Source organism: Copadichromis virginalis, linkage group LG12 (assembly GCF_057382275.1).
Source record: "Copadichromis virginalis isolate Kocher_CV1m ecotype Utaka linkage group LG12, C_Virginalis_male_GT1.1, whole genome shotgun sequence".
In the NCBI taxonomy this organism is placed as follows: Eukaryota; Metazoa; Chordata; class Actinopteri; order Cichliformes; family Cichlidae; genus Copadichromis; species Copadichromis virginalis.
The window spans coordinates 5,124,319-5,144,914 of record NC_140629.1 but is presented as its reverse complement, the minus strand read 5'-3'; the positions used below and the strand labels follow the sequence as shown (position 1 = coordinate 5,144,914).

At 43.9% G+C, this 20,596-nt stretch overlaps 1 protein-coding gene across 3 annotated transcripts; it reads right to left on the bottom strand.

Moving 5' to 3' along the window:
• Positions 1–255: 255 nt before the first annotated feature.
• Positions 256–19,195, bottom strand: msi1b (musashi RNA binding protein 1b). 3 transcript variants are annotated; one of them, XM_085474457.1, is made up of 15 exons: positions 18,869–19,194; positions 18,520–18,560; positions 17,928–18,009; positions 17,693–17,777; positions 13,017–13,058; positions 11,627–11,719; positions 8,531–8,579; positions 7,957–8,039; positions 7,756–7,873; positions 5,066–5,146; positions 4,166–4,222; positions 3,773–3,832; positions 3,211–3,365; positions 1,576–1,621; positions 256–1,475 (listed from the first exon to the last, which is right to left on the bottom strand). In XM_085474457.1, exons 1-14 carry the CDS (start codon positions 18,925–18,927, stop codon positions 1,580–1,582), a joined length of 1,047 nt encoding a protein of 348 aa, XP_085330583.1. In that variant the 5' UTR covers positions 18,928–19,194; the 3' UTR covers positions 256–1,475; positions 1,576–1,579. The 3 variants fall into 3 exon arrangements, with proteins under 3 accessions (XP_085330583.1, XP_085330584.1, XP_085330585.1); XM_085474458.1 differs by having other exon boundaries at positions 256–1,470; XM_085474459.1 differs by lacking the exon at positions 4,166–4,222 and having other exon boundaries at positions 18,869–19,195.
• Between the last annotated feature and the right edge of the window lie 1,401 nt (positions 19,196–20,596).

Below are 20,596 nucleotides of genomic sequence, written 5' to 3'. Positions count from 1 at the left end.
TTTGGTCTAAAAACAAAACAAAAGAAATAAGTCACATTGCTCCAGTCTGTGACCTCCAGTGGATATGCAGCGATGGATGGCTGTGGGGTGGGTATGACAGGTAAACAAGAGTTAATAAGACCCCACCTTTCTAAAAGGTTCAACCACCCACACTTTTATATCAATGTTAATGTAATAATAATAATAATTTAAAAAAAAGGGTCAGATTAAAATTTCACATTTGCAGCAGAGGTACCCCCCCCCCCCCCCCCCCCCAAAAAAAAAAAAACAACAACAAAAAAACAAAACAAAACATGGCACATTGGAAACCAATGTGAATAAGACCAAATGACACACAAATATCAACTCATCTTGCAGAGGAAATCAGTCAGAACGCAAACTGTGCACGACTGCTCCATCGTAACAGTCCTTCATTTGCCCTCACAATCATCACGTATTTAAAAATCACAGTTAAAACAACAATATGATAAAGTAAGAAGTCGTGTTTTTCCTCTCCCAACAGGAGTGCTTCCACACCCCTCGTCTCCGAACAGTAGCAAGTGTCGCTCAGTACGCAGCCCCTCACCCGCTCAAGTAAAACTCTGACGCTGCTCCTCAATGTCGTAAGACTCACGTGACGCATCATTTATAAACGCCTGGAGAGAAATACAGTAACAGACAGACAAACTGAAATGTTCTCGACCTTCATGTGAAACTATCAGTCAAGATTGATAAAAGAGATCGTACCATTTCGCCAAAACGCTCCCGCCTCCCTGACGCAAATTTTGCAGAACCCTCTCACCCGCTAACCAGCCGTATTTACAAAATTTTACAAAATTGTACACCTCATGAAGGCCTATTACGTAACAGAGACTAATGACCTTTGTCGTCTGACCATTATTAGTAACGAGTCATTGTTAAAAAACAAAACAAAAAAAAAAACTACCAAGATATACACTTTGTGACACATTTGAGAAAAAGTATTAATCCCCAATGTTAAAATTCAGTATGAACTAGTGACAAATATACAGCTTTCCAGTACATTTTACATCTCCTGACCTTCAAACAGCCATCACCTGGAGATTAAACTCCTCCCATCTCAGAGAGATCAGATTAAAGAGGTCAAAGGAACCAACGAATCACAGCCAAAACAGATCATGAAATAACACAGCCATCACAAAAACATATCAGAGGAAAAACACAAAGAAATACAGCATCTGAATGTGTTGCTATTACATGTAGTGATAAACGTTTTTGCTCTTTTTGAGAAGGTTTTTTTTCTTTTCTTTTAAGTCCCCCCCCCCCCCAAAAAAAAAAAAAAAAATTGTGGTGGAGTTTAGTGTGGTGTCTGTAGAGTCAACTGGATGTAGCTGACACCAGGGCAGGTTGGCTACAGGTTAGGCCACCCCAGCCGGAGACGTGGACTGGACAGAGACAGGCCAGATCAGCTCCAAAGCAGCTTCAACTCCTTCCAGCTCTCAGTCTACAGCTCTGCACTGACACACAAACCGGCGGGATTACTCACAGGTTAGGCAGCACGAAGCACTCGTATGTGTTACACTTAAAGGATGACAGCTAGCAGGAGGACTGACTCACACTCTCAGTGATACCCGTTAGTGAAGGCCGTGGCAATCAAAGGGCCCTGTGGGAGCAAGCATGCAAGGTCAGTATGATTTCATATAGCCTAAGAGCTACGCTGACTACTTTTGCCATCTTGGGCTAAAGGTGGTAATAACTGGAGTTGGAAATGTACACACACCAAAATAAGCTGTTAAATGAGGGCCAGATTAATTTTTTTTAAACACCAAATTGTAGAGTTGCTGAATCTGCTTCTAATGTTTATTCTTGTGATGTTCACTCAACAAGTTCATTTAATCACTCAACATTTTAAGAAAAGCACTTATTTGCATTCTTGCAATGGCAAATAAGATCAGATAATACCACTCCTGCATCTGTCCATTCAACAGGAAGCAATTCCCACAGTTAGCTTAGCACAAAGACTAAAACCAGAAACCACCATCGCTAACCAGCATGTCTAAACTATTTTTGATTGCTTCAATGAAAACGGTTTAAAAAACACTTTTGTATAAAAAAAAATAACATTTTTAATGTGAATTGCTGTTTAGAAGTACTGTTTCCAGTCTCAAGCTAAGCTAGCATGGTGATATATACAGCCTTATAGACTGTATACAAAAGATGGAAGCAGCATCCATGATGTCACTCATTAGTACCACTTTTAAGCCTCAAGATGAACCTTTTAGCCATGACAGACTTAGCTTTGGGTAAAAGGTTGTCAATCGCAAATCATTAGTTAATGAGTGGAGCCTGCTTTACACTCGTTTCTGACCCTGATCATAATTCACTAAATTAACTTACAGCAAAAGCAAAATATACACTAAAGTGACACAGGAGTCATGCTCTGCTTGCTTTTACTGGGAATGTGGATTTAAGGCACTTGCACATTGACTTCAGTAGAGCGGGGCCAATATTGGACTTTTAAGACCGATATCAAGATGTTATTTTTGTTGTGGATTTCTTGCTGTGTGGCAACAGCTAACCGCTAACCACTGTGCCACTTATATCAGGATGTAGAGACCATTTTCTCCCTCTTGGATACACAAAACCCAAACAGAATAACCTAGCATTTGTTATGCGCCCTGCCCGACTCTTCTTGGATCAGCTGGTTGTTGTATTTGTGGGGTCCCAAATGCGTATTACATAAAGGAAATTTGCATTTCTCTCTGGTGACCAGACTATGCAACCACACAACTCATTTATCAGCCATTATAAATGCAGATACAGATAAATTAGCAAATACCTAATATTGGCCAACAATACTGGCCCGCAGATAAATCAGTCAGATGAACCGGTTTTTAGACACGGATGTTATGCCCATCTTCTATATACAGTTTCTGTATTTAATGGACAGACAAGAGTGTGATATTGACCGTTTACATAATATCTCAGCCTAAATTATTATGATAATTAAAATATTAGAAGACAAACTGTAGGATAATGCAGTGATGTACCAGTGTTAAAGTAAGCGTTGCAGATGCTACCTGCCTTCACCGGGAAATTAGCTTAAATGTGATTTTTTTTTTTTTTTTTTTTTTAAATGAGGACCAACAGACTTGATGTAACAGACAGAAGTTACAGCTTTAGTGATACTAAGAGTCAGACACGACTCAAATCAAAAACTGGAACACATAATTAATGGCAACAGTAACTTACCCCCAGACTATGGCTGAATCCAGTGCTTGGTGCAGGGCTTGCAGCGCTGAGGTAACTGCTGACGGCCGATTCCTGACTGGCTGTTCCATAAAGGTCTGCCATTGGACCTGGGCTGCTTGTACCTAAAAATCCAGCAGAACGAGACGGGGTGGAGCCTGAAAGTAAAAAATAATGACTGACGTCACAATAACGGAGACATCAACCTGTCTCAACTATCATTTTAGTGCCAAGGTTAAGCGAGCGGAGGTTAGATTAATGAAGAGGACTTAACACAGATTAAAATGTAAATCTTCTAACCTGCAGGGAGAGAAAGTAATTTCTCTGTCTCACACTGGATGAGAAAAATCTCATTTTTAGACACACTAGCAGCACGGTTCATTGATTAGCATTAACAATCAGGTGATTCACCACTTATGCCCACACTGACACTTGCAGTTTAGACTAAAACTTGATAATAATTTGATTGCTGATATTTTTTCAAATTGATGATAAGTGCAGCTGAGGATGGTGAGAATAGTATTTTGACCAGATGATGGATGTTGTGTTTAATGTCATTTGGTACCTCTGACTACTGCCGCTGCTGCCGCAGCTGCCATTGGTCCATATGCCGTGAGAGGAATGGCTAAAAAAGGCAGAGAAGAAAAGATTAAGTTAAAACATATGATAGAGCAAATGTTAGATGTAAAAGGAAGCTAACAACTTTCAATAAAGAACTGCAGATTCTAGGATCATTTAACTTAAAACAGGGTCCATTGAGGTCACCAGAGGAGCCCTTTAAACCAAACACCTACTTCTTCCCCCATTACTGTCAGCAATCAGCCTACAGCTAGAAACCAAGGAGGACCGACAAACACAAACATGCAAACCAAAGAGTGATCATGTGTTGGTGCTATTGTGGGCGTGTAGCAGACTGACAACGTGCTGCTTGTAAAGTCCAGAGGAGGGACTGACTGACCTGTGAGCTCAGGGGGGTGGGGTGAAGTCAGAAGGGGAGTCCTCTCTAAGTGGAACTCTAAAACAGAAACATCAGAGTGCTGTTGAGACACACACCACCACTGCCAGCAAGGACAACACACACAAAGCCAAGGGGAGGGGCAAATCACAGGTGAGAGGAAGTACACGCACAGGGCAGGTGCGTGTACTTAAAGGACGGAAAGATGTTTTACAGTCTAAGAAGTGGAGTTAAATGACACACAGTCATCCTGCTGAGACAGCAAAACAATAGAGCAAGAGTTACAGTTTGGTCGTCCAGGCTGATCATTTCAAATCATTCAGAAGAAAGCGTCGCATTTTCTTTTACTGGAATCGTTTCCACATCACTAAAGTTCAATGTCATGCTAGCATGCATGCACACACACACTCAAGCAAAGCAGATGCAATTCCACTCCCTGATATTTACAAGCAGCCATTTGCACTCACTGTGTTTTATATGCTTCCATGGAAACATGTTTGTATTTGTGACAGTGTGTCTACTGGCTGTTCAACGTGACACTACTCCAGCTACTGATTTCATTCAGTTGACTCACTGACACAACACTCCACCTCATTATTCAATACATCCTGTAGAACGTGCGATTTCACACAAACTGGGACCTTTGTGTGAAATTCCCTCCAGCAGAAGGCTGCTGGGAGCAAACTGTGCAAATCAGTTCGGATTATTTACCTGATGTGTCCATTCTTTGTTTTATTAAACATGACCCTGAGCCACAGTCTTAGAAAGAGTCGTTTTAGTGGGCACCAGGCACTTCCAAAGGATGCACATCGACTAAAGATGGCTGTATCTTTATTCCCAGAAATAGGATTTTAAAAAGAATAGTCCTTAGGGTACAAGGAGCATAAAGTATATTGCGATTACCAGGAAACTGGTAGGTGTATCCAGGAGTGATGCCAGCATAGCTCCGACTGGTGTAGGTGGCAGTCTGAAAGCCTGGATAACCTGTGGGAAGAAAACTGGCGTTAATATGCGAACTGAGGCGTACATGGGATGTATCCCGAGTGAGGACAATTACACATGTGGTGAAATACTGAACACGAAATAGATAAACAGGAATGCATGCGTGTGTGCTGTTTTGCTGCCCCCTAACAGTGAAGCTTTGTACAATCCGTGACATGCAGGTGTGTGATATCCTACACCTGTGATCTGGATTTCCTCACAAGGACGGGACTGGGCGGATTTCTGTCATTGTCTTCACTTACACTCTCAGCGGTGCTCATTACTCAGGGAATTTCTTTGTAATGCAAGCTGACACCTGAAGAACCTACCTCAGGAGAACATTCAGGGGAATAACAATAATGTTACCCAGCATTAGCGCAACAGGATAACAAAAGTAATGTAAACATTTTTTTAAATCCTCACCTCAGAGAAAGAATTTGCCACCAAATCCTTTCTATGCACTGGATAATTAAAGAACTGAAACTGAAGAAAGTAGTTCTCAGATTGAACAGCAGGTGGTAGCACCAGCGTGGTTGTCAGTACAAGGGTAAAGGGTGTATTGTAGAGGATAATGTTCACAGTAATGGAGGTTTGAGACTAGGGCTGAACGATATATCGCATTTGCGATAATATCGCGACATGATCAAGTGCAATTTTCTAACCGCAAAGGCTGCGATTATACTGCGATTATATTATACAATTCATGGGCTGCATCCTCCTGAGGCCGCATTTGTAGACCGATTACGTCACAGCGACGCGCCGAAGGCTGTCCAAATTACTACCATATCCCAGAATTCATAGCGCGGCCCAGCCAAACTCCAGTTTCCAGCAATGGCGGCCGCTACTAAGTTTTAAAATTACTCATACTAATCTTTCTGGGTCACAAAATAAACTTTTAACATATTTTCAGGCGAGAAAGTAGTTGTGTAAACATCAAATATCTGCTCGGTTTATCAAGATATCCCATATTTGCAAAAGTGCTTCGACGTTTTCAGAGGCGTCTGCTACCCACCAGCTCGACAGCTAGCCGGGAGCTCGAGGGTTACTGATGCGGCCGAGAACGGCACAACTCCCGGCAGGCACATCATTTTCAGATCACCGCGGAGTTTCGCTGCTCGGGTTAAACGTAATATATAAGTCACTTAGACAACCTAAAAATGTTATTGTTGGGCTTTTTTCAGTGTTTTGTTTGTTCGTGAGTAAATCGGTTTGGCTGAGATTAAAGTTATTAGATAAAATAAAACTTTATTAATCCCCCGGGTGGGTTCCTCCTTGGTTTTCACACAGCTGACTAAACGTCAAACAGAAAACTTATTAAACAGAAGTATGAGACAGTCGAGAATTTACGCCAGTGTCTGGTTATATTTTAGATAGCAAGAAGCAGACGGCCGAGTTTATTAAACTCCACCGAGACAGCGGTGACGCTAATCAGAACTAGACCGTCCAATTTCACGCCTTTAAACTTTAAAGGCGTGTTTGTGTGTGTGTTTATACAATTGCTATTATGTTTGCACTTTATGTGTAATGTTACTGACTGCAGAGATCAGTAAGATGTGTGTATTTTTTATTTATTAGTTTTATTTATTTAATATTATTTTTTAATTGAATGACTGTCTAGTAGTTCACAGATGTCGAAAAACTGAGTGTGGTAAAGCCACTGATTTTTTTTATGTATATTTCTGCAATCTGCACATTGTACTGACTTTCATTTTAATGTTTACACCAGGGTTCCTTGTCAGCACTTTATGCTCAGATGTTTGTAAGCTAAAAAGAAACTATTGTGTATGTTCAAATATACTGTTGTGATTGAAGAAGTTAAATAAAAATGTCAGTCATCAATTCATGCATCACCTCATGTCATCATAACAGAGGTCTGTCTTCCAGGAAAGAACAGTTTAAAATTAATGTAATATAGTATTGGCCATACTATATGATGTATTGCTTGTCTTTGTTTAATAATACAGAAGACAAAGACCTTAAAAAATAATCGCATATCGCATCGCAATCGCAATATTGGGGCAAAAAATCGCAATTAGATTATTTTCCATAATCGTTCAGCCCTATTTGAGACCTTTTTTTTCAAAGGGCCATTTCACTCATTTTACAACCCAAGGATCGACTGGAAAAACCACTGGAAAATATTGTCTTTAGCTGTATGAGGATCCACCCCAGCTGGTGAAGTTACAGGGATGCTGGCTTTAGCTCCAGTCCACAAAAACGTGACTACAGGTGCTACAAATCAGAGGAAACAGTTTTTAAAAGAAGGGATTAAAAGGTGCTATTTGGTTGCATAAATATAAGTGTATTTCAGCCACGTTATTGCGCTCCTTTACTGTACCCCCTGTGACTTTCTAAACTGTACACAAGTGTGGTATTCAAGCTTTAATATGTAAAGTTAACACATGTATTAAAGCGCCACAGAGGTCACAGCTTTTATGAGCTGCTTGGGGGAGAGTTATAAGCTGAAGCGAGCAGCCGGCTGCAGTGGTCAGCCTTCTCCCAGCGAGGCGCCGCGTGACCTTTGAGGAAGCTGGGCCTTTAATGCTGGAGCAGTTACCGTTGGGTTCATGTGCGCCGCCACATCCTTCCTGTCCTGATCGATGCCAACTTACCCAGCATACCGATGCCCAGCATGAAGGCGTCCATCCCATACGGCATCACCCGAGAGCGCCCCCTGGCCGAGCCGGTGGGGGACATCACCTCCTTGGGCTGCGCTTTCTTGCACTCCACCTGTTTTCCAGAAGACAGGAGAATGATCACACCTTAGTTTCTATGTTGTGCTGATGCAAGAGTGGCAAATCGAGCCCTCGTACCATTTTATTGTTGATCTCGTGGAAGTGGATCTCGCACACTTTCTCCACCACGTCTTCATTCTCAAATGTTACAAAGCCGAATCCTGACGAGCAGAAGGCAAGTTTGTAAGTTAAAAAACAGTAGATCGTAATAATTCACACAACACGCTGGAACTAGACAATAGGCCTTTCTGTACAGTAGTACAGCTAAATAGTGTGGAGTAATTAGTGGTGTAATAGCCGCTTAACACATTGCCCCGCTCCTTCTTTCAATGCTCCTTTTTCTGCACTCATCCTTCCTTCCCTCCCTCCCTTCCTGGCCAGAAGGCCCGGGCAAAGCTGGTAGGCTGTCATAATCGATCAATCCCAGGGTGGGGAGGAGGTGCTTAAGGAGGCTTTATCCTGATCCCGATTAACGGACTGGCTAATTAGACTAGCCCCGTTCGTCTCCTTGCAGCTCAGCCCACAGGAAGGAGGACGATGGGGGGTGTGGAGGGGTTGGAGAGGGATCAATAGACAACCAGAAATGGGTGGGGGAACAGTAGAGGAAAAAAACGAGGAAGAGTTGAGGGAAGGCGGGGTCAGTCCATCTCACCTCTGTGTCTGTTGGTGGTCTTGTCGAACATGAGCATGGCATCGTCGACCTGAGGGGAGACAAACAACACAGTTTTTTACTCAGAGCTCTCTCTCTCTCTTTCTCTCTCTCACCACGCGGCATATTGCCTGACCTCAGCCCTTCTCAAGTTCTGCAGGGAGGCTCAGCAACAGATGGACAGAAAGCGGGAGGAGGGGAGGGGGGAGGCAGAGGGAGGGCTGCAGACGAGCGACAGGTTACAAAGAGGAGGCCGAGGGGGCAAAAACAGGAAGATATGTTGAAAAACTCCACAACAAGCTCACGTACATAACAGGCGATACAAAAAGTTGGAAGCTGCGTTAGCTCCTTCTTACAGAGAGCTAATAAACCACCCACCCTCTGACCCCCTCCAGAGTTTGATATAACCATGGCAACTGTACAAAAAGTCCTTATAAGAAAAAAAAGGGGGGAAAAGAAAAAGAAAGGAAAGTTCAAGCCCAACATCAAATATGCCTTATGAATGATGGGAGAGTGCCAATGACACAAAGAGCACTGCAAAGAGAGAAACACTGACACACACACACACACGAAAAAGTAGCGAGTCACAAGCAGAAAGGTGAATCCATCGGGCAGGTGGCGACTCGATGAGAGGGGAGAGCTGATAGTGAGAGGAATAGCGACAGGTGGAGATGTGGTGAAAGAGAGCACAGAGAGTCCTGTAAGAGGGAGAAAGGGGAAAAAAGGAAAAAAGAGTGGGTCAAAGTGGAAAGGGAGGAAAAAGAGGAGACAAAGGGAGAGGGAGAGGGAGAACAAAGAGGCCTGGAGGCTTTGTTTGTTGGCACAGTCAGCCATAATTCCTCCTCCTCTTCTCCCTTTGACCTCTCCCTCTGGCCCGGCCTCCCTTTATAGAGCAAAGACACAGGTGTCTGTTCGACACACACACACACACACACACACACACACACACACACACACACACACACACACACACACACACACAGCTTCTTTTGTCAAAGTTGACCTACTCTTTAGCTCAGTCTCTGCTTTTATTTCTCTCGCTTTTAGTCTCTTCTGACATGTTTATACTTCAGAGCTCCACAAAAACATTTGGTAAGTAAATCTGTGCTCTCGGTCTATAATAAGTTTACTGGAGACAGTCCACAGAGTAATTTGTCATAGTGACATTGGAGTGTCAGTCCTTGCCCAGTGTCTGTGTATGTGTGTGTGAGAACCCACAAGGGCAATTTGCCTACAGAAAGGTCAAAGGTGAGTGAGGAGTGTCAGTGTGCCTCTCAAGTCACTGCTTACTTCCAGCCTGACATTTACTCACTGCCTACAAGTCTCCATCTCTGCACAAAAAAAAAACAAAAAACCAGCCTTTATTCTGGACACCAGTGGGAGAAACGGCCCAAAGTTACTACAAAGTCAAGCAGAGGAAAGGGTCGGCGTGCAGACTGGCGCAAGTGATTGATGATCAGACTAAAGCAAACAGAAACCCGACGTGGGCTCAAACCGCACATGTCGGCCTTTGGGATGCTATGAAGAAGATCAAAACAATATTTAATGGCGGGAACAGAATTAACTGCACAATATTTCAAACACTGAGCATTTTCACAGAGTACTGCCAAACAATATTCCCCCTCATCCTTCCCCCCCACCTCTCATCTTCCCTGTTATCCCCTGCCCATCCCTCTCCGCACTCCTTTGTCCTCACCAGGACGGGACACAAAAGGTCCAGTGAGGCAGTCTAATCAGGAACTTCCATGGATGGCTGAAGCCTGCATTTCACCGTCCATCCCTGGATATATCTCTCGGCAAAAATTCATCTAGACGCTATGATTGAGGAGGGAGCAACAGAGGAACTCGAGGCCAAACCTTTCGGCACTGGAAATGAAGCAACGCGCGGTCAGAAACGCAGCACCTCAGACCGAGTCTTTGCATCTTTGCTTTTAAAACATTTTAAAGGGCTTGAGGTGCAGACTGAAATCTGCTGGACAAAAAAGTCTGAATGATAACTTTGCACAAGATCCCCGAAAAACTGAAAGAACTGAGTGTGTGAATGTAAACCACACGTATTACATGCGGTCAGTTTCATATCAGAAGACACACTGGATTGTAATTAATCCAGAAACCACCAGTATGCAGATAACTTCAGAACAAACTAGCAAAATATTTGCCCAGCTTTATACAGCAGTATAATGGTCCCCCCCCCCGCCACCACCACCGATCAGCACTCACACATACCCCATTTTGACCCAGTTCCCTCTCTTACCCCTCTGCAAACCTCCCTCAGTAAGGCCCTCCCTCCCTTGACGATGCCTTTGTCAGCCCACGGTCTATTTTTCGGCCCCCACGCCTTTCAGAATCTTGCAAAACACAAAACATCTTTAAAAAAAAAAAGTTTTCAAACCTAATTTTTAAAAACACCGACGTAAGAAACTGAAGGAAGAGCGCCAAGTTTACAAGCTTTTTTACAACAACTCAACTTCTATTTATTGCTCCCAAACTCGTGAGTTGGACCCCCCCCCCCCACTCTCCACAACCAACACACTTATGCTAACGCCGCCTCATCCCTCCTCCCGCAGAACAAAACCCCCTTACCCGCAGAATTACTTGGGGACAATGGACAAGCCGGGTCACCACGGTAACGGGCCAGGAGGGGGTTGTGGGTAGGAGCAGCTGTTACATCAGATTAATTCAGATTCTGATAATCCCTCCTCCTTCCTCTCCATCACCGCACACTCACTACAAAACTTTTCTCCCCCTTCCTCACACAACCTCCTCCTCCACTCCCCTCCCACCCCTCGCTCCGTCTTCCAGTCCCCCTAAACTTCGCCTGCTGCTCCCAGAGCCTCCTAGCCTCGTTATTTTTTTCTGTCCTCGTCGAGCCTTTTTTTCTCGCCCTCCTCCCCAGTAACTCCTTCACTCCCAGTCAAGTCGCTTGATTCAAAGTGAAGTTTTTCTCCGAGAATGTGCTGTGAATCTGAACCTGCCGAGCTTGTGGGATGTGGTACTACGGCTTTTCTGAGCTGCTGATTTGTTTCTGCACCGGCAAACTTATGCAAGTCCGTAAGGACTGGCTGGTTTCATTCCAAACCGCGTGGACCCACCACTCACCTTCCCAAACTGGTCAAAGTACTGCTTGACGTCCTCGATAGTCGTGTTCACCGACAGGCCTCCCACAAAGATTTTCTTGGTTCGAGTGACCAACTGGACAAAAGAAGGAGGAAAGAAAGGGCAGCACTCATGAACCAGTTTCATTAGAAATGCATGCACATGGAGTTCAGTGAGAGCTACATTTGATTATAAAGCTGTGTCACTAAAGCTGATCATATGAAGTCATTAAGTGTAATGGTAGAATTATCATCCACACGTTTTCTTTAGGCCGTTTAAGTACACAATACAAACTGCTGCCAGGTTTTACAAGAGCACAGGCCACATGTGAAAGTGTCTGACTGACTAGCCGTAATGACACTAAGCAAGAATGCAACACTCTGTTTTAAAGGCTGTGAATGACTTTGCTCCTCTAAGTTTGATGTCCTCAAGCTGTGAAGATTTAAAAAAAAACAAAACAATAAAAAGCCCTGATTTTAAAAGATTCACATGCTAAGGATTCGGCTTCTCGTGTGTTATTCGCTGACCAGCAATTCACAAAATCTTTTAATAAAAAGCAGGACTTCCTGCGTTCCTCCAATCGTGTGCACAGGAAGCATTGGACACCTGTTATTATTTATTTGGGCTTTTTTGTTTCACTTCCTCGCAGTTTGTCTGATGCCAGTGAGCGAAGTGAGTGAGTGATGCTGTATGACGTATTGCTGGCTTTCCATTAGTGAATATATAAAATGTATTCTTAGCAGTCAGTGAGAGAAAACCAAAAGAATAAACTGTTGTTCAATGTTCAATTTCTGTAACTATAACACTACAAATGACTCACTAAAATACAAACATGGGCAGTGTTGTTGCTGTTTTTAATCTGTCCCAGCAGTCCAAAAGGAAAACCACTTTTTTTTTTTACTAAACTGAGCCATCAAACATTCAGAGATTGGACTCGTCAAATTTTGGGTCCTTTTTTTTTTTTAAAGACCTAAAACAACTAATTGATTGCCAGAATTGCCGACTCATTTTATATACTTCGACTAACTGATTAATTAGACTAATCATTCGAACAGCGCTGGACACCAACTTAAGTCAGGGTGGGACTTTGGAGTACAACAGTAAATGCAAATTTTTAAAAAGAAAAAGATCAGTAAAACTGAAATTCCAGCTATTTGTCAAAGCACAGCTACAAATTGTACATCAAACAAAAGGAAAACAGTTGTTTTGTTCATTATTATAAGGCTCCGCTTGGCTCTGATTTGACTTACATGAACATCATTGCTTTGAAATGTAACACCGACATTCAGGTGAGGGTCTAAAAGGTTTTGTTAACCTGTGCTCACATCAGCATTATGAGGCACTGTCCCAGATACGTGACAGAAAACACGCGCGAGGAGGCCGCTCGACTCACCTTGGGCTGGGCTCTGCGAGGAAATGCGACCTTTGGATCGATCTAAAACAAAGGATATAGAGAAAAGAGGACCTGGTTAGTGATGCGCTGCTATAACCCGCCGCCTTGCCCTGGTGTATTCTGATATCAGACCCTCATCTTTCATTCTTTAGCAAGTCAGCAGAGAAGGTACAACACATCCAGGTTATCCTGTCATGCCTAGCACACGTGTTCACTAATACCACACAACACTGATGTCTAAAAAACCTGTTTTTCACATCAAACTTGGGCCTCGCTGTACTAGAAAACGTGACGACACCACAACGAAAAATCTACAGATTTCTCTTTAAATCAGAAATCCGAATGCAGACTTTGGCCACTCAAGCGTCGAGTCTTCCAGGTGTGTGATGCCAGTGTGCGTGTTTACGTGTATCAACACTGATGTAGTGATTGCGTCTTATTTTGGCCACACCTCCAGCACGATCAAGTGTATAATAATCTGTACCAGACTCCAGCGAGCGTCTCTTAATAAAGTACTTACAAATTGTTGATCATTTTCCATCAACCAAGACAAAACGGGAAAAAACTCTGCCTGAAAAGGCCGACTGAATCGAAGCGAGTGCGTGCTCTACATTCTTCTGCTTAAGCCACACATTGTCAGTGAGTGTGCAGCGTGTGCGAGGGTGTGCTACTAGTTTGTGTTTTTTTTATTTTGCATGGATTTGCCTGTGTGGTGCAGGCACATGTATCTCTGGCTTGATCGATCGTGTAAATTTCCGTGCATGTGCGCGTGTGTGTGTGTGTGTGTGTGTGTGTGTGAGCGTGCTCGCGCAGGTGGAATGCCTGGGAATGTCCGGCGAACCCCAGGCCTCTCTCGTCACCACCATGTGACATGTGATCTCCTGGAATCTCACACGGACACCACAATCACAAACACACCTCACCTCGGCGAGGAAGGAGAGCCGGAGACGGAGGTCAAGTGTGTCAGAAAGACAGCGGGAGAAAACGAGGAAGGAGAGGAAGACAAAGAGCTGTCAATCACATCGCGCTGACAGCGGACACACCAAGTCTGTTCGTTCGATTTTGGCCTGCTTGTGACGCAAGCGATGACAACAATAGAAACCATTCGACCTGTGTGATCTTTAGGTGGTCTGGCTGGTCTGCCCTGCAGTCCGTCATCTTTACTTCCAGAAAAATAAAAGTGCTTTTTTTTAACTGAGTAACTCATTTCAGATTAATACAACCCCAAAAAACCAACAACAACAAAAAAACCCAAACTGATGTGGACTAACCCCCCGAATGTCACCAAGGTTAAGATTGGAGAGAGAGCCAAACCACACCATGAAGATGCAATCATAGACAGGCTGTAAAATTGGAATTTGAGACCTCTATATTAGTCTATACGGTCTAATAGAGCTAGAGAACAACTAGACTACGCCACACTGTACTGCTGTTACACTAACAGATGGTGAGACAGTACAGCGCTAAGATTAGTCCGTAACCATGAGAGGGTAGAGTTGAACTACAGTAGAGAGCTAGAGCCTCTATGGTAAACCGTGTGCATTTACCAGAGTTTTCTAATGAGAGTCGACATCACCAACGCAAGTTTCTGTCTCTTATTTATTTATTTCACTTTCTTTCTAGAGAGCAGAGTGAGAAGACTATAGGCTAACACTGGAGGATCAGATGCAGAGTCTACTGTTTAGTTTCTATGGTGGCTAGACTACTCTGATAGTCACCTCCGGTCACCAACCCTCCCGATGTCCAAAACTCCTGTGTACATTCAAACAAACAAGACACACACACACACACACACAAACACACAAAATCAAACACATGGCAGCACACGGCACATCCGTGGTGAGGAAATTGTGAACATTAAGCACATGAAGTGGCCGTGTTTATCGGACTCATCCCGTTGCCTCAGGTGTTCAGAGTGTGACACAGGAGACCAGCTTTGCTTTCACCTGCTGAACGTTTCTTTCTACTTACTTAAAAACTGACCTTACATGCAAGAAGTGAACTTTACTGGGAAATTCCCAATGCACATACATACTGACTGGACTTTTATGAGGCTGGGGCATCTTGTTCTCAATGATTAACGACTCTAAACAAAATTTGTTTTGTTGGGTTTTTTTGGGTGGGGGACGGCTTTAATTTAAAAAACATTCACTCGTGAGATTTTTATATTTAAAAAACAAACAAACAAACATAAACATATGGGACAGAAATATCATGAATACATGTGAGGCCTCAGAGGTGTAGTTTAGAGAGGAGTCTAACCTCACCGGACTCAAGGTAACAGGGAAGAAGCTGAACGTAATTCCAAGAGAGGTTTATGAAATCAGGGTAATCCCCTTTGACCGGCTACATCCCAGCTATGCAACAGTTGGCCGAGTGTGCTGCCTGTCACAGCCTGAGCTGGGAACGCACTTAAAGCAACGCACCGATTGGGCCGCACTCAACATCTCAGAGGAACAACTCAAGCTTGTTGACTCCAATCCTATTAGTTAGGAGAGTCACAGTAATCACAGACGGGGTTATCCTGCCCCCACCACCACCTCAGTCTTTCCACTCATCTCAGTATGGAAATGGTTAAGCAGGAGGGGGGAGTAGGATAACCCCTAATGCAACTCGAACTAAAAGGCTGTGTGACTTTGTTGTAAAACTCTCCACAGTTGCACCTTGGAGCTGCAGCTGAATGGACACTTTGTCCCACAAAAGGTGTCTTTTGCTTCGGCCGTCACTAACTTTACAGACAGTGGGAAGCCGGGAGGACACCCAGAGGGGCAGCTAGCAGAGCAGCAGTTGCATAAATCACAGTAAGGCCTGCTGCAGCACACTGGTCAAAACCGGACAGCATCTGTCCTTCAAACACAATAAGTACCAATAAATTCCTCTGCAGCACAGTATTCGCTCCTCAGCCTCGCGGCCGAGCAAAGCTGCGTTAATTCCAGTGCTGGAGCGGTTCAGTCGGTCACAGCATGGCACATTCTTTCTGTTGCCACTGGAGAACTTTTCTCTCTCCCTCTCTAACAGGATAACCTGTCTGCATGAGAGAGGGGAGAGGGGGCAGGGTGAGCAGCGGTCTAAAAGGGCTACTCTACTCACCATCCAACCCCTGTGGCTGATCACTGAGCCCTTTCCACACCACACACACACACAGGCTGCCACGGCACCCCTACCAAAACACCACCGACACCCAAGTGCCAGCCACAAGGGGCCCTTCCACGGCCCGTGAGGCTGCGCTGATGCACGAGCTGCGGTGGAGTGGGGGGGGGTGTCAAATTAAAGACAAGGAATCATTATCGGTGGAGCCAGCGATGAATTTAATAAGTTGCTTATCTGAAGGATAAACCGTCGGTGTCATGACCTCTTCTCTCTGCGCCTGCAACTGTTTGCGCAGTCTGATTTCTGGTATCCAAGAAATGATTGTAAATGATGTGCATTGTTATCTTCTTTCTTTTGTGACAGAGCCATTCTTCAACTGTGAAGAAAGGGGGGGGGGGGGGGGGGTCACTATGGAAACAAACCCCATGGTGAGTTAGTGGCGTCCAACCATGATGGTGCTACTTGTCATAGCTGTCGTGCCTGCAAGTGACACTATAGCAGTCGGGCACTTGGGAAACCAACAAACTATGAAGAGCTGAATTCAGCTTAACTTCTGTATCAAACACCCCCAACACACTCCTCCAAAAATGTCACTTTTGAAGTCATAATAACAGAAATGTCTTATTTCTGTAACTTTCTACAGTGAACAACCATTTTTTTCCCCTTCTTCATCTTCTCCTCGTCCATTTCCTTCTACAACACCTCCACTTATCTCCCAGAGAAGGTGAATCGTGCAGAGCACAAAAGAGGGGAAAGAAGAAATAGGCTTCCCTCATTTCAATACAGTCACTAACCCGCAGCCATTACCACTCCCACTGAGGAGAGAGGCGGGGGCAGCGGTCCCTATGGCGACCAACGGGCCACATTGTTCCCAGGCCAGCCCACATTCATTACTGACAAAGACACACACACACACACACACACACACACACGCACACACACTCACTCTGCAACACAGGCGATTAATACATTTGAAGTTAGAATTCACACAGGTGAAAAAGGCCTGAATGTGCGACTTTCTCGAGGCTACATTCACAGTTTTTCCGTGATCAACAGGAAGCTCACGGGAGTCTGATTGTTGCCGCATTCACACCTTGATGGTTTCAGGTTGCATTTTCTCGTTTCATTGAGAAAGTTTTTTTTCGGGGTCAATTCGACCCCTTGGGGGCAGGAGGAGAAGAAGGGGAAAAAAACCAACAGCAGAAAGGAAAGTCTTGCTTTCCTCTTCCTAGAGGCCAAATCAAAGATTGGCAGTGAATTCAACCCTGTCCAGCCCCCCCTTGTTTCTATGGAAATTGACACTGGGTAACATTTTGCCTGTTTGTCTAAAGAGAGCGAGAGAGAGGAGAGAAAGAGCACTTTTTCCCCCCTCCCATGTGTCTCCGCTAACATCTTTGAGATGAACAGGTTCATGTGTAAGGTGTGGCGGCGGGCAGACTCGAGCGACACCAACATGGTGGAACGATCGTAAACACACCAAAAATGGAGCAATGTTACACCTCTGTAGCGGATTATTGGAAAATCCACTAATCAAACAGTGAGCAATGGGATTATCCGGTGGTGGGAAGTAAATACAGAGAACTCACTGTTTTGGAGTCCAACTCGTGCCTGGTTTGAGCCAAAACTTTATCCACGCCAGCCTGATCGACAAAGGTGACGAATCCGAACCCTCTGTGGGCATCAGGGTGGGGGGAGGTGGGGAGTGAGGGAGAGAGAGAGAGGGAAGGCATTACTGACACATGTTGATATGACACATTACGAGGAGCGAGAAAATCGCAGAAATTCAGACAAACTTCCAAGCTCCGGGAACAGCTCCCTCACCTCGAGCGCTTAGTAACTGGATCTCGCATCACCATACACTCCTTCACCTCGCCATACTTGCAGAAGTACTCCTTCAGACCCTCTGGGAATCAAACAAGGCAGGATAGAAGACACAGGAAACAAGTGGTCAACAAGCAATAAGTACTTTAATATCAAAAAGTTAACCAAAGGGGATGGGATTGGGGGGAGGGGGGTGATTTGCCTGCTGAGATTTGTTTCGTCAAACTTCCTGCATTTTTAGATTAAAAGTGACAAAACATAAAACGTGTTCACGTGTCAAAAGAAAATTCAAATCACAAATCATTTCCAATCTCAAGAATTTAACACCTCCCCACCACCCCTTTAATGAGCTTATAAGAATCCACTATGGTATATGTGAATGGGGGCATTCATTCTGAGCGTGTTTGCCACTTCAAAACTAAAAAAAAGAGACAACAAATAAAAACAAGCTGAGTTCATCCCAACAGACACCGTAACAAACACAGCTTTTCCAATAAGTTTGGTTTGGCTCCCTGTGATCCACGCCAGGATTTCTAACGACATGGTGGCATTTCAGGAGAGCTAGTGTTGGAAAAAAAAAAAAAAGATTTACCTTGTGTTGTTTGCCAGCTGAGTCCACCTATGAACATTTTGCTGCGGAAAAACAGAGAAAATATTTCTATTTAGGCGACACAGTCATCGTTTCTTTTTTAAAAACCTCCGGTGAAATTAATGCGGCACCTCAGAAATGACAAAGTTGAGACCTGGAAAGTTTAACCGTGGAGCTTTTTTTTTTTTTTTTTAAAGGTGGATGATCAGGGAGAATCACCTCTGATTTTACGCGAGAGCTGTGCGTGTGCGTGGAAGTCCTCTCGCAGGATAGCAGGTTTGTTTCAGAGGTGTGTGTATGTGTGATCAGAGGTGCGAAAGAAAGTTTAAAAAACAAAGTTTTCTTCCATTACCAGGGGTCATGCGGGGAGTCCGCGGTGGACAGGCTGCTCTGGCTCCCTTCCGTCTCCATTCCGTGTCCTCGCGCCGTGTGTGAGTGGGTGCTCTGTGTGTGTGTCCGGGCCGAGCCGTGCGGGAAAACAGGCGGAGAGTGAGTGAGAGGAGCTGGGCGGGTTTGGCCCGGGGTGACAGAGAGGGGAGCGGGCCAGATGCAGGCTGGGACAGACTCCTCCTCCCCCCTCCAGTCAGTCCTCGCTGCTGTCTCTCACTCACGCTCTCTCTCTCTCATCCCACCACCGAGACACGCGGCTACGGAGTCAAAGCTGCTGCCATCACTACCACCGCTTCCGGGAACGCCTTTAAAAATAAAAGCATCGACTGGGTAGCACCTGTACAGTTTTTACCGAGAAAAGTGTTTAGGTCTTTAAAAAACAAAACAAAACAAACAAACAAACAAAAACATAAGGATTGAAAGAAAAAAATCAAACAAGCATGCCTTTTTCTTCCTGCGCTAAAATCAGCTGATTTCAGTTTTTACGCAGGGAGGAGAGAAATGGTGCAGTGGTTTAGAGCTTTTGAGGAGGGGAGATGTCGACATTACCTTTATTTTTTTTATTGCATGAAAGAACAAGAGTGTGATGATAGAATGCAAACTGTGTTCAGCACAGAAACAACTGCATTATCCTGCTAAAACAACATCAGACGGTATAGATAGCATGCTAACTCAAAGCTAGCCAAGATATAAGTGGAAGCAGTCCTCGATTCAAACTATTTGTCAAGAGCTACAAATTCTTAACCTTGCTCACATTTACTCTACTGTGTATCTACAACCACAGATAGCACATTTAAGGTTTCTGAATCCCTCATAAGTCCCATAGTAAGTAAGTAAATAAAATTTATTTATTAAGCGCTTTTCACAGACAAACAGTCACAAAGCGCTGTACACAAGTATTAAAATAAACAATACAATCAACAGACATTATACACAATGTAAAAGATCAAATGTAAATAATGTAAAAAATATAAAATATGTAGATCAACAAAAGGCTTGTTTGAACAGAAAAGTTTTTAACTGCTTTTTAAAAGAATCCACAGAGTCAAGCAAACGTAATTGTGGTAAACTGTTCCACAGCCTTGGTGCAACAGACTGAAAGGCTCTGTCCCCTTTTGTCTTCAGTCGTGTACGGGAACCAACACACTCTGAGTCTGTGAGCGGAGATGACGAGCAGCAGTCTATTTTATAAAAAGCTTGGATAAATAATCTGGAGCCATTCAGTGCTCTGTATGTTAAAACAAGAATTTTAAAGCGAATTCTAAACTCTATTGGGAGCCAATGTAAAGAATATAAGATGGGAGTGATGTGAACACGCTTGGTAGAGCGAGTTAGTAGTCTGGCTGCTGCGTTTTGTATTGTCTGGAGGCGAGAGAGGGATGATTTATCCAAACTAGTAAACAGGGAATTACAGTAATCTAAGCGTGATGACAGAAATGCATGAATGAGTTTTTCCAGTTCAGCTGAAGAAACCATATGTCGCAGTTTAGATATGTTTCTTAAATGATAGTAACAGGACAAAGATTTTACATGAGAGTCAAAACCCAGAGAAGAGCCAAATATTACTCCAAGATTTCGAATATTTGGCTTGACAGATGGACCTGACTAATTTTAGAATGTAGCTCAGGAGGAGCTATGATCATGGTCTCGGTCTTGTTAGTATTTAGAACGAGGTAGTTGCTTGAAAGCC

Excerpts from the sequence above, each read along its gene's own strand:
- msi1b (XM_085474457.1), bottom strand. The coding sequence starts at position 18,927 with ATGGAGACGGAAGGGAGCCAGAGCAGCCTGTCCACCGCGGACTCCCCG. Across the intron at positions 7,874-7,956 it reads ACGAGATCAACAATAAAATG|GTGGAGTGCAAGAAAGCGCA; the intron begins GTACGAGGGCTC and ends TCTGGAAAACAG. Across the intron at positions 4,223-5,065 it reads ATACACCTACCAGTTTCCTG|AGTTCCACTTAGAGAGGACT; the intron begins GTAATCGCAATA and ends TTTCTGTTTTAG.